Source organism: Staurois parvus, unplaced genomic scaffold (genome assembly GCF_062004578.1).
Source record: "Staurois parvus isolate SC_StPar_1 unplaced genomic scaffold, SC_StPar_1.0 ptg000471l, whole genome shotgun sequence".
Classification (NCBI taxonomy): domain Eukaryota; kingdom Metazoa; phylum Chordata; class Amphibia; order Anura; family Ranidae; genus Staurois; species Staurois parvus.
This window is the reverse complement of record NW_028318267.1, coordinates 908,954-921,946: the sequence shown is the minus strand read 5'-3', so window position 1 is coordinate 921,946 and position 12,993 is coordinate 908,954. Positions and strand designations below refer to the sequence as shown.

The 12,993-nt window shown below is 41.6% G+C and overlaps 1 protein-coding gene across 4 annotated transcripts in view; it reads left to right on the top strand.

Annotated features, from left to right (window-relative positions):
• Positions 1-8,136, top strand: part of LOC149452461 (uncharacterized) — a 247,627-nt gene extending 239,491 nt beyond the window's left edge. For 3 of the 4 annotated variants that reach the window (XR_016314865.1, XR_016314860.1, XR_016314863.1), the window contains one exon: positions 7,908-8,030. Coding sequence is in view for 1 of the 4 variants with exons in the window: in XM_089689365.1 (XP_089545491.1) it covers positions 7,908-8,049 (142 nt within the window). In the remaining 3 variants the exon portion in view is untranslated. Of the gene's footprint in view, positions 1-7,907 lie in introns of all 4 variants that reach the window. The other variant, XM_089689365.1, reaches the window with a different exon arrangement.
• Positions 8,137-12,993: the final 4,857 nt, after the last annotated feature.

The window sequence follows — 12,993 nt, the reverse complement described above, 5'->3', positions numbered from 1 at the left end:
AGTGGCATTAATGCAGTATTTTCCTGATTAAAGTATTTTAGGAAAATATTGCATAATGGCCACTAGATAGAGCTGACGGTCCTAGGAAAAAAAAACATTAGGCAAATTGCCATGAAGATTCACGATGGCTGTGAGAATGATTGACATATAAATAGACCCCTTAAATGTATCTAAAGTCAACATATTTACAATATGAACAGAGCAGGGAAAGGGTATAAGCCCTGGCTGGTTTTTTAAGCCATCTGTCCAAGTAAGGGGATTTCCCTTCACTTCCTATCCTGTAGACACAACAGGAAGTAAGTGGAAATCTCTCCAGTGATGGAAATTACCTATTAGACAACTGCCACTGGAACAAGTGTCCCCATTGGAAAATTTCCCCTCTGATCCTATTCTGGTAACAACTAAAAATGTAATTCCCAGGGACAGATGACACCAGGACAAAAAGAAAACATGCAACCAGAAAGAATTAAGCCTCCTTCACACGGGCATTCTTAAAGTGGTTGTAAACCTCAGACATGAAATATTAACAAGGCATATCCCTCTGTAGTGTGTACATGTCTCAATCCAGAGCACTAAGTGTCATTTCTGTCTGCTGCTTCATTTCTCTGCTATCAGCACAAGTCTCTTCTGACGTGTTTTCCTGACACCAAGAGAAAAATGGTGACAGGGAGGGCACAGTCTGTGATTGACAGCCTCGGTTCTGTTCCTGTGTGCAGTGTCCCTTTCCTCCAATCAGCTCTCCAAGCTCTATTCACTGATATTAACTGCAGTTAACCCACCCCCTGCTTTACAGAGCTGAGCGGTCCTGTGTAAATTCTGCACTTTGAATGGATGTAGGGGACAGATTTCTGTAGATGAATAAGTACAACTTATGTAGGAGGATTTGCTTCATCTCTCTGTATCACCTGAGGCCAGCCACTTCACTGGGTATATGTAAGGGATTATAACCACTTTAACTGCACACCTGTGCAGGGCTGTGTTTGCCCACATGGGCTGCATAGGTGTTCCATGCATCCGTGTGCAGGCTCATTAATCTAGTCTCATTACTGTCTCATTAATGTCCATTGGAATATAGCAGCTGCATGGACACAGCCGCTGCTCCCAATTTGACATCCATGTGGTTGTGGGTGCATATCCCCGAACGCAGACTGAACACTGTATCAAGAGACAACATAAGGATTAGAGAAGAAAGAGTAGAAGTGTTGGAATAACGTAGCGAATCTTCACTTTTTGTGTTCAGGTCCACATTACCACTGACAACTCATGGGGCCCCTGGGCAATAAGGGATCATGGGGCCCCTGTGTCCTTGCCCAAACTCAAAAAAGCCTATGAAAAAGGTACCAGGGGCATCCTATGGGGCCCCCTACTGACCCCGGGCCCTCGGGCAGTGCCCGGGTTTCCAAATGGTCAGTCCGCCCCTGCACATTACGTTCCATAAAAAGTGATGTCATAAATTACTTTTCCAATGCCTGTATACCACAGATCTTCAGAAAGATATTAGAGCATCAACACGTTCCATTTGGCATACACAAGGTCATAAAACAGAGCTGTCCAAAAACGTCAATAACCCCAGACTGGGCAATCTGCAGTAGAACGGTTAATTTATAGAGTGGTGTCTTTAAGCCTTATCTATTTAGCGCTTTTCAAACTTGCAACCAATAGCCAAAAAATGTGAACCTGAGAAACAAAAAAGCATCTCCACAAAAGCCTCTAGATAGAAGAATTATGTATAGGAAAAACATTCCATAGCCGAGGATTTGTATGTCTTTCACGCTCTTAAATTCTGAATGTGGAAAACTATAAGAAATCCCTCAGCATTTTAATATGGAACAAGAGCGGCGAGCATGAAAGCAAGGCTAGGGGATTAATGTACCCTTGGGAGATCTTTATGGAAGCCAAGTGCTTAAAATTAGCATGCACCTCTCACTCCCGCCAGCCAATGGGAACTCAGCATTATTGATTTACCCTGCCAAAAGTGGCTTATCAGGTTTGAGAATAAATAATTTCAGGCAAAGAAATACCAGTGAACACGAACAAGGAAGATGTTTCACAACAGAAAATGAAAATAAAAAAGACATTTTCATTTTTGGAAATATTTTATTGTTTACCTTTCTCCATAAAGCATAAAACAATTCTACTATTTATTGGCTGCATTTTCAATGTGGTAACTATGTATCATACATTTCCACCTACAATACCTCTTGGTACCTAATGCCCCCTCCTCAACAGTAGAGCAGAACCAGAAAAATTGTCTGCCATTATTCAGTGGCAATATTTCTAGCTCTACTCCTGATTAAAACAGTCTGCTTGGGGCCATAGTCATTGATTACAGCTAGAAATTTCTACTATCTCTCGGGGAATCTATTAGTGAGATATCTGAGCTTTAATTCCCAAGTCTACACACCTCCTGTGGGCATCATGGGGGCTTTGAGGTTTATCTGCTGGACTTATTTCTTTTATACTACAGAGAATTTAACAAGGAGAGAAGGAGCACACAAAGGGGATATCATTTTTGGAACATCCAAAGTATAAAAGAGACCTGAGGTTGAACTGTAACATCACTATAATTGGGTAAAATCCAGGTGTCATTAATTTCTTGGTGTATAACAATATACTGTCTGAATTTGCACTTACGTTGCCTAAGATGAGAAGTTATTTTCACACAGTAATAACAATCATGACATTATTTTATCTTGCATTTTATGCAAGTATTTGCATTTGTGCTGCAAGAGATCTGGTGAATTGGCAAAATATGGCCATTTTTTAATTCTATTCATCCTTTTTTTTAACAGGTGAAAGTTTAATTGACTATAACAAATTGTTTGCAGCATGCCTATTCTATTCAACTTTAGAGACAATGCTCTTAAATGTACCACATTTGGGAGGATTTTTACTTTTTTGAACCTTAGTCCCCCTGCCCCTAATTCCTCTTCAGTTGTGCCTCTTATTGGACTGACATATAGATCTCTATAAAAATAAACTATTGTAACACTACCCCCTTAGGAGTTGTTGAGTTTTTGGGTACCCCTATAGTCCTGCACTGCCAGGCAACACACATTTTTTTTCAGACTTGCAATCTGGAGACAGTAAACAGTTGTTGAGCTTGATTGTTTAGGTTTTATTAGGAGTATTAAACTTGGATGGGGTCAAGGGATGTATGGGATGCCCGAGGAAACTGCAACTGAGGGCAAGTCCTTAGGAACTATGTACAAGTCTCTATACAGCAAATATTTTTTCTTGGAGAGCTCTCCAGCCTTTCCTGGTGTACCACCCCGGACCCCAATCATCTTCCCATCCAGCTGCCTGAGAGATTCCCTGGGCAAAGGGGACCCAGAATCTGTCCCTTTAAATCAAAGAGTCCCAGATGGGGACTAGTCCGTTTTCCCATTCGAATGCCCTTTGCCCAGGAGGTGTAGAACTACCTACTCTTACTCTCCTGCAAGCTCCTGCTGCACAGGTAGTCCTCTTTCAGAGGACTACTGAGGTTGAAAGATCCTCCTTTCAGATCCAGCCTGGAGGAAGGCCCCTTCCCACTGGACCCCCCTCCCAGGCTCCTGCATCTCAGCCGCTGCCTCCATCTTCCACCTGAACTCTCCGACTGCTGAGCAGGCTCAGTCATACTTAAGGGCTGTCCCGATCCCATGCCAAGCCTCCTGCTTGGGGACTAGTCAGAATCCCTTAAGTATGCAGATCAGCCCCTCCTCACCCCCACAAACTGACTTTTAGAAACTTCTCTAGTCTCTAGGGCAGTTATCAGGTATCTGATCTGCAGAGCCTTCAGCCCTGACCTAAGATGACCTGGCTGACTTACACACAGGCTGACTCATGCCCAGGCTGCTATTCAGCCTTCCTCTCTAAAAAAATAACTAGCTCCCCCTGGCTAACTAGCTCCCCTGGTCATAAACTAAAAGCCATTTATACCTGTGGATTAAAGGGTTAGCAGTCTACCACTTTAAGAATGCACTGGAATGAAGCCACAACAGCTTGGCAGTAAATAAAATGAATGTATTAAGGCAATTTAATGCAATACGATGTAAATCAACAAACAGATAAATAAGTAGACATAAGAGCACTATAATAGAAAAATGAGCAGTGAACTTCACACTATGCCAAAGTCAACTTGAACTATGTTGGATACAGCTAGGGTCTCTGTAATGGCATCTACTAACTCAAAAGAGTGACATGGTCCATGTGTACACACTTTGCATATAACCTCTGCAGCAGTTTTGATTATGCATTCCTAATGTATGGGATATAGAATGGCTAGAATTCAGGGGGTCTCTCTCCTGGTTGCAGTAGTCCACTTTCAGCCTCATCATTCTTGCCAAATGCCCCTCTCTTCCTACTTTCAGCCTGGGAAAATTGCAAAGCAACCCCACAAAAGAACACAATGCAGCTCGCGAATGCACCCTTATAGAACTTGGGCAAGTAGCCAAAGACTGCAGATTCTAATGGCTGTGCATTGTGCCATGTCTGGAGTCCTTCACTATGCAAAGCAAAATAGCGGGAGTTGGCACTTACAGTATAGCTTCACTAAGACCACACATTCAAAGAAAATTAGGGTCAATTCTAAGTCTTGGCAGCTTTAGTCAGGGTAACATGTCTACACAGCAAAAATGTTCAACATCTGTGTGCTAAGCCTGCACATATTTTATGTCCAAGGCTGTAATAGTAGCATATCATAGCATTTAGTACATTAAATGAAATCCAGGGAATGAAAATATATATACTGTTCTTACTGTAGCCTTACACAAAAATGTGAGCTTTCATAGAAATGGGCTTCGGCAAATGTAGGTGTATAGTATGAATTTATGTAACTGCTGTATGCGCCACTGAGTATGTCTCAGAGCTGGGAAAACATTGCTGAAAGCTGCCAGGAGCACAGCAGACACAGCTTCCTGGAATAAAAGGCATGGAAGGCAAGCACCTAATTAAAATGCCCAAAGGAGAAGACTTTTATCACCATTTTTTCAAGAGTTGATGCAGAAATATTAAATGTTTCAGGACAGGACCCCCTATTGTGTGTAATAGGGCCACACAGCAAAACTATTAAAGCTGAACTCCGCATAGCTATAAAATGGCACAAATTAATGCAGCTAGGTATTCATTGAAAACTTGTTAATGTATGTTTTACATCTAAATTAAGTACATGAAATGTGATTGATATCGGTCCTTCCAATCACCTTTACATTAGGCCTTGGGCTGAGAGAGTGAGGGGTAAATATGTGGATAAGGAACACTTTGATAGAAAGAGAGCGCAGAATGAGCAGAGCTAAGATAATATCCAAATCCTGCTGCTCTTTCACTGTACAGTTAGCAGGCTTGGGGTGGATAGAGGACACCATTGTATCCCTTTCAGAGTTTATAAATTTAGGAGACAATGAGGTGGTATCTGCCTAACTGTGCTGTGTGGAAAGGATATGTAAATCTCAGGGCTGGAGAGAGCAGAAATACATTCATATTTCCAAAATGCTATTGCTACATGCCTCTTGTTTTGAGCAATGCTGCAGTCCATCAAGGTATGTGGGATCCTCTTGCTAAAGCCAGGGATGATGGATCCCACCTCCAAGCACAGCTGGATACCATTTAATGGTCATTGTCTCTGTGGGGAAAACTTTATACAGCAATAAACTGCATTACTATGGATAAATTGGGCCTATACCTAAGAATAGTCATCTCAGAATGTCCAGATATCCTTCCAACAGGCAACAGACTTCATCTAGATCCAGAGATTCCAGATTCCAGGCAAAGAGAGAGGCTTACAGGCATCATTCTAAATGTCATCTAAATCAAAGCAGACTCTGACATTGTAAGAAACCCCAAAACTAGGTGGTGGAGGCAAGGCTGAAAACCTTTGCGTAGGGTGGAACACTGTAGGGACCCTTGAGTTGTATCTAGTGTTAGCCTAGGTGGACTCTATCCATTCAAGAATGACCCTGAACATAATTTTCTTATCCCTATTTTGCTTTTCAGATTCTGTTAAAAGGTGTAGGTCATCAGGCAGAAAAGGGATATTACTCCCCTTTATTTTTTGTCAAAAATAAATCAGAAGGATAGAGGCTGGTGAAAGATCTGAAAGAGGCTGAACAAACAGATCAAATTGGAGAAGTTCAACATGGAATTGTTACATTCCATCATTCTTACCATCCAACTGGATCATTCAATGCTGTCCTTGGATTTCCAGGATGCATAAATTCCAATTCAACCAGAATACCAGTGCTACCTCTAGTTTGTGGTAGGAGAGATTCAACTCCAGTTAGCCTGTCGACATCCAGAAGGATCTTTATCAAAGTCCTAACCTCCAACCTTGCTGCTCTGCCAGATCAAGGACTACATGTGTTCTACTACCAGCAACTGATCTACCTAAATGTTCCATCTCCAACAGCACAGGTGCTCTACTGAAAAACAAGATCATGTCAGTCCAAGAATAGGTTCAACCAGCTCTGTTCAGGAGCCTCCTCTCAGCCTCTCATTCCTTAAAAGTTTTAGCGGCACTCTCATCCTGCATCCCTATGGTAAAATGGGCACATTGGCACCTGTGGCCATTCCAGAGAGCGTGTTAACCCAATGGGGCTGATTGTCCCTGTATCAAGACATCCAGATATCCCCAGCCATGTGAAAGACTCTATAGTCCTGGAAAAAGACATAGAACCCCTGCTGGTGCCTTGCCATAGATCCCACACATTGCACAATTTTTACCACAGAAAACTGAAAAAGGGCAAAGTAGCCCCTAAAAGAACCCTAGCAAGTTGCTTGGCAGAGAGTATAATGATAACGGGTTTGAGCCACCTCCAGCTCCTATTACACATTCAATCAGAAGAATGGCAGCATTATAGGCACCTTTGCCTGCATGTCTTCTAAGATTATCTGTCAGGTGGTTAATTGGTCTTGCATATATTACAGGAGTATTACAGCATGATCCTTGCAGTATGGACACCCACAGATTATGGCAGCAGAGCTGTCATTGCTTCTCTTTGTTCTGTTTCCAGCTAAATCATTCTGTATTATGTTCCTCCATTTGGCTAGGTATTTACCATATGTATGCTGTCATGATGGCCTCCAGAAAACTGTATCAATACTCACCCAATTTTTCTTTCCTAGTGCCTAAATAAGGCAGCATACTGTCCCACCTTATTATGTTGATGCTATGAGAATGCGGGCACTCTGTCTAAAGGAAATATTTAAAGACATTAATAGTCCTGTAAGTAGTTAGGGGTAGAGCCACTAACAGATGTATGTTGCCATGTTTAGGCAGCAGGAAAGGAAAATTATGGTAAGTAATGATACAGTTTTCCATTTTATATCTCTGCTGCAGTTGAAGAGCTTCCTTCACTTGGTGACATGTGGTCAGCAAGACAGGAAGTGAGGGGAAAACTTTTTAACATTGTCCAAGATAATAGTAAAAACCTTGCAGGTTCTAATTTTTCCATCCCGATTATATCCAAAACTAATAATAAAACTTTTGCCTGGACAAACACTTTTATTTTCCTGTAATTACTTGCTACCATTCTACTTCTAATGTCAACTGCCAGATAAATTCTTCTTGGTTGGCAGGGTTGGTGAAAAAATTTGCCAATCAGAAAGTCTTGTAAAAATAAGTAAATAAAATGTTATCCATATTATAGCACACATACTATCGTACCATAACATTTTATAGATAGAGCAGGTTTGAAAGTTTAGGTCTACTGCTCTACAGTCTGTAGCATTTACACTATATGAATTTTGCAATATCCGTGCTCTAAACAAAATCCCTTCTATATATAGATATTAAAGATGTGTTGGACGTGCACAGGTCAGCAACTGTAATATGGGAGAACAGCATGTCCCCAGCCTGGGGACTTTATGTTACGGGATATTGGGAGTGTCCAATGCAGACTAAACAAAATATATTTTTTTGTGTCTTACAGGGAAAATCTGTCTCTTACCAGACATTCAGCCACAGAACAACATTTCACAAGAAATTCTTCTGCAAAGCAAACGCAATATTCTAAGCAAAGTGGAAATAAAATATTTTTATGCCTGTGTCGTTACATTGGGGAAGAATTATGAAACCTGCAGGCCATGGATGCTTCTGTATTAAACTGAATCTATACTTTGTCCATTCAGGGAAAAATAACAGATTAGACTGGTACATTGCTCCCTTCTCTATAGACACTTATCTTTCCCTGTTTTCTATTGCCCAATAACACATTGGTGTCTGGTAAAATACTCAACATGCAATATTCCCATCACGCACATTCCTGAAAAAGGCTGTAAGGTAAGCGGGTGCTGTAGCAGATACCAGCTGTAGATTGGTGGCACCTTAGATAACAGTGGATTGTCATAATTAATGTCCAAACTTTATTTTGGAAGGTCACATCACAGTAGTAAGGTGTAACATTTTGGGGCCATGCAGGACCTCTTTGTCAGTCATGTGATCATGTGGTCATCACATGCTTGATAAAGGGGTCCTGAGTGGCCCCTAAACTTTGCACCTTACTGCTGCGATGTGACCTTCTCAAATAAACCTTTGGATTTATATTTGACAGTCCACAGTGTCCTGGCGATATACACTCACTGGCCACTTTATTAGGTACACTTTGCTAGTGCTAAGAAAATATCCCGCACACCATTACACCACCACCACCAGCCTGATCCATTGATACAAAGCAGGATGGATCCATGCTTTCATGTAGTTTACACCAAACTTTGACCTTACCATCTTAATGTCACAGAAACCAGTTGTCCCATTCTCCTCTGACATGAACAAGGCATTTTCATCCACACTACAGCTCACTGGATAGTTGCTCTTTTTGGACCATTCTTTGTAATCCCTAGAGATGGTTGTGAGTGAAAATCCCAGTAGATCAGCAGTTTTTGAAATACTCAGATCAGCCCGTCTGGCATCATCAACCATGCCACCTTCAAAGTCAATAAAATCGTCTTTCTTCCCCATTCTGGTTATGCATTGAGTAGCTGCCATGTGATTGGCTGATTAACAATTATTATTACCAAGCAATTTAACAGGTGTACCTAGTAAAGTGGCCAGTGAGTGTATACTTTGAATCATGGTAAAATACCCAGGTATTGGGATGTATTGTGTTGATGCGTTTCACTCACTGGTATGTCCCTAATGTGTGCAGTGTGTGTAGTGCACACGGGCAAGGGGGATTTTGGAAAGTTCTCTTCATCGCAACACTATCCTTTGAGCTGCAGTTGTGTCTGCCAATAGCAGCTACATCTTGAAGGAGATCCACATATGGCGGTATCACACCCACTAGTAGTGCCAGCAGACGCACTAGCCAGGCTTTTCCTCACCAGTCCCACAGGCAATTACAAATAATAAACTTTGTAAAACCTAGTATACCAAGTAATAGTATACAGTCTAAAGGTCTGAGGGATGAGGGGCATCAGTGTTTATTGGGTGCAAATCATGGAGGGAGCTATTTGCATGCATCACTAGTGTTTACATGCCATCAGTGCCCATCAACTTGGACACAGATGGTTTGTGTCCAGAGTTGATGACTTTAGCCTTATGCATGTTGGATATTGCTAAGTGCCAATGTGTATGGGCTCATAGCCCAGAGTTGTACCATGTCCAGATCCATGGGGTTTACAAATCTGAACATGGCACCACAAAAGCCAGTATGAATGATACTTCAGTTTTTCATTTCATGAGGAACGGGGCCTGGCTTCTGATCTTGCAAATAGGCCCACTGCATTCAGGAAATACTCCTGTTTTCACTTGAATGGTAGTTCAGTATTCATTTGCGTAGTAAAAATATCTGGTTACACCAGACAAATGGTTACCTTCAGGTGGTTGCATACCATCCTCTCCCCTTAATCCCACAATGCTACACTCAGCATCTGCGTATCATTATCCAGGAACGTAGTCATGTGAGAGGTGGAGGTGGAGGGGTCGTAGTGTTGTGCAATCTCCAATCCAAACCAACCTGGATCTTGAGCTACATTCAGATTGCCAAATAGCTGCAGTCAAGGGTGACTCAGCAGATTTTTTCCAGCAGTTGTAAACGCTGCTTGCTCAGACTGTGCGTGAATGGCTGCAGCTGTCAGCAATGGCTGTCAGATTTGTGCTTTGTGCGTTTACATGCAAATAGAGCCCTTGTCTGACCCTGAATGCCACCAGTATGCATCCAGCACTGGTACAGTTGTGTTCAAGATAAAAGCAGTCAGACATCTCTAACCTGATCAATCACTGTTTTTGGTAGAAATGATATTTCTACATGACAAATAATTTACTAGCAGGTGTAGTAGAGTAATAGAAATCCTACAGACCCAACAGTCATGACATGCACACTGCTGATTCTGTGTAATTGAATCACTAATTGAAAGGGGCATGTTCAAAATAATAGCAGTGTGGAGTTCTATTAGTGAGGTCATTCATTCTTTGAAAAACAGATGGCAATTATTGCTCTTATTTAAGGAAGGAAGGCAGCAAATGTTGTACATGCTGGTTACAGTGCATTTCTCTCTGAAATTCTGTGGAAAATGGGTCGTTCCAGACATTGTTCAGAGGAACAGCGTACCTTGATTAAAAAGTTGATTGGAGAGGGGAAAACATATAAAGAAGTGCAGAAAATGATAGGCTGCTCAGCTAAAATGATCGCAAATGCTTTAAAATGGCAACCAAAACCTGAAAGACGTGGAAGAAAGTGAGAAACTACCATTCAAATGGATAGAAGAATAGCCGGAATGGCAAGGACTCAGCCAACAATCAGCTCCAGGAAGATGAAAGAAGGTGTAAAGTTACCTGTGAGTTCTGTTACAGTTAGAGGATGCCTATGTGAAGCCAAGCTATCTGCAAGAAGCCCCCGCAAAGTCCCACTGTTGAAAAAAAGACGTGCTGAAGAGGTTACAATTTGCCAAAGAGCACATTGACTGGCCTAAAGAGAAATGGTGCAACATTTTGTGGACTGATGAAAGTAAGATTGTTTTTTTTGGATCTAGTGGCTGGAGACAGTTTGTCAGACGACCCCCAAACACTGAATTCAAGCCACAGTACACTGTGAAGACAGTGAAGCATGGTTGCACAAGCATCATGATATGGGGATGTTTCTCATACTACGGTGTTGGGCCTATTTATCGCATACCAGGGATTATGGATCAGTTTGAATACATCAGAATACTTGAAGAGGTCATGCTGCCTTATGGTGAAGAGGAAATGCCCTTGAAATGGGTGTTCCAACAAGACAACGACCCCAAACACACCAGTAAACGTGCAACATCTTGGTTCCAGACCAACAAGATTGACATTATGGAGTGGCCAGCCCAATCCCCGGATCTTAATCCAATAGAAAACTTGTGGGTGACATAAAAAATGCAGTTTCTGAGGCAAAACCAAGAAATAGAGAAGAACTGTGGAATGTAGTCCAATCATCCTGGGCTGGAATACCTGTTCACAGGGGCCAGAAGTTGGTTGACTCCATGCAACACAGATGTACAGCAGTTCTCAGAAACAGTGCTTATACAACTAAATATTCATTAAGTGATTCAAAGGAAAGCAAAATCTTCAAACATTTTTCAGTTTATATAGTGAATGTTTGACTGTGTAAAGAAGAATACAAACACTGCTATATTTTTGAACAGTGTAATATTCACTTTTCTTCAATTTTTTTTAGAGGAACAACACAATTTGTGTGTATGGAAATAAAAGCTATTAGAAGGATTTTGAGCTTTATGCACTATTTTCAACACACTGCTATTATTTTGAACACAACTGTACATCTGCAGGGTTTTGGCCGCACACACACTGGCCACAGCCAATGATCCAGTTTGTATGCGGCCATAGCACAGAGTGTGGCTACATCCATAGGTGGCATTTAGCCGCTTCTGAACACAGCAAACGCTCCACACCCCATCACTTGTGTGAGCATTTTTTCTCAGGGCTGCAACAGGTGAAAGAGGCTCTGGGAAGAGAATTATATTCAGTGGAGGGAACTGGCTATCATGCAAAACAATCACTAGTTCATTTTAACTATAGCTACCAATTAGAATATTGCTTTTCTTCCAACTTATTCTGAAAAAAATTACAGCTGAAATTTGGTTGGTGGTTAAGGGCAACATAGATTCACATAATTTTAAAAGTTGGCCTGAATGTGTTCTTCACTAACAGTGATGAGCTGATTATTTTGTTCAGTTTGGGATTCACAGGGAATCAAGCAAATCTATAGTAAGCAGGTGATAATAATAGACAGCTGATGTGCCATTGGGCAGAAAAACACACTGTAGCCCTTATCAGCACATGTGTAGGTGGCATTTACAAAAAGTTGAAGCAAGTCACAAGTCAATCTGTATACTGTATATTCTATGGCATAGTACCTCCTTGTGTACTGTAGATAGATAGATAGATAGATAGATAGATAGATAGATAGATAGATAGATGGATAGATTCATACATTTACCAAATTATTCACCAAACTATCTATCTATCTATCTATCTATCTATCTATCTATCTATTTTTATGTAAACTCTACAAAAAAACAGAATGCAATGATTTGCAAATCTCAGAAACCCATATTTTAATCACAATAGAAAATAGAGAACATATCAAATGTTTAAACTAAGAAAATGTACAAATTTAATGTGATTCTAAAGGATTTTTTTAAATAACATACATGTCTATACTATCCTGCTGTGTGCAGTGGTTTTTCACAGAGCAGCCCGGATCCTCATCTTCTTGGGTCCCTTGCTGGCGCTCCTGGCCCCTCCCTCCTGTCATGTGCCCCCACAGCAAGCAGCTCACTATGGGGGCACCCGAGCTTGTGCACTCCCCAGCCGCTGCTCCGTGTGTCCATTCACACATGGAGCCATGGCTCAGCGCCACCCCCACTCTTTTCTCATTGGCTCACTGTTTGTGACTGACAGCATCTCTCAGACAATGAGAAGAGGGAGTCCCGGGATAGCCGAGACTCCAGTGCACATCGCTGGATCGAGAGAGGGGAATAGGTGAGCATTGGGGGGGTTGGAATGATGCTGCACAGAGAAGGTTTTAC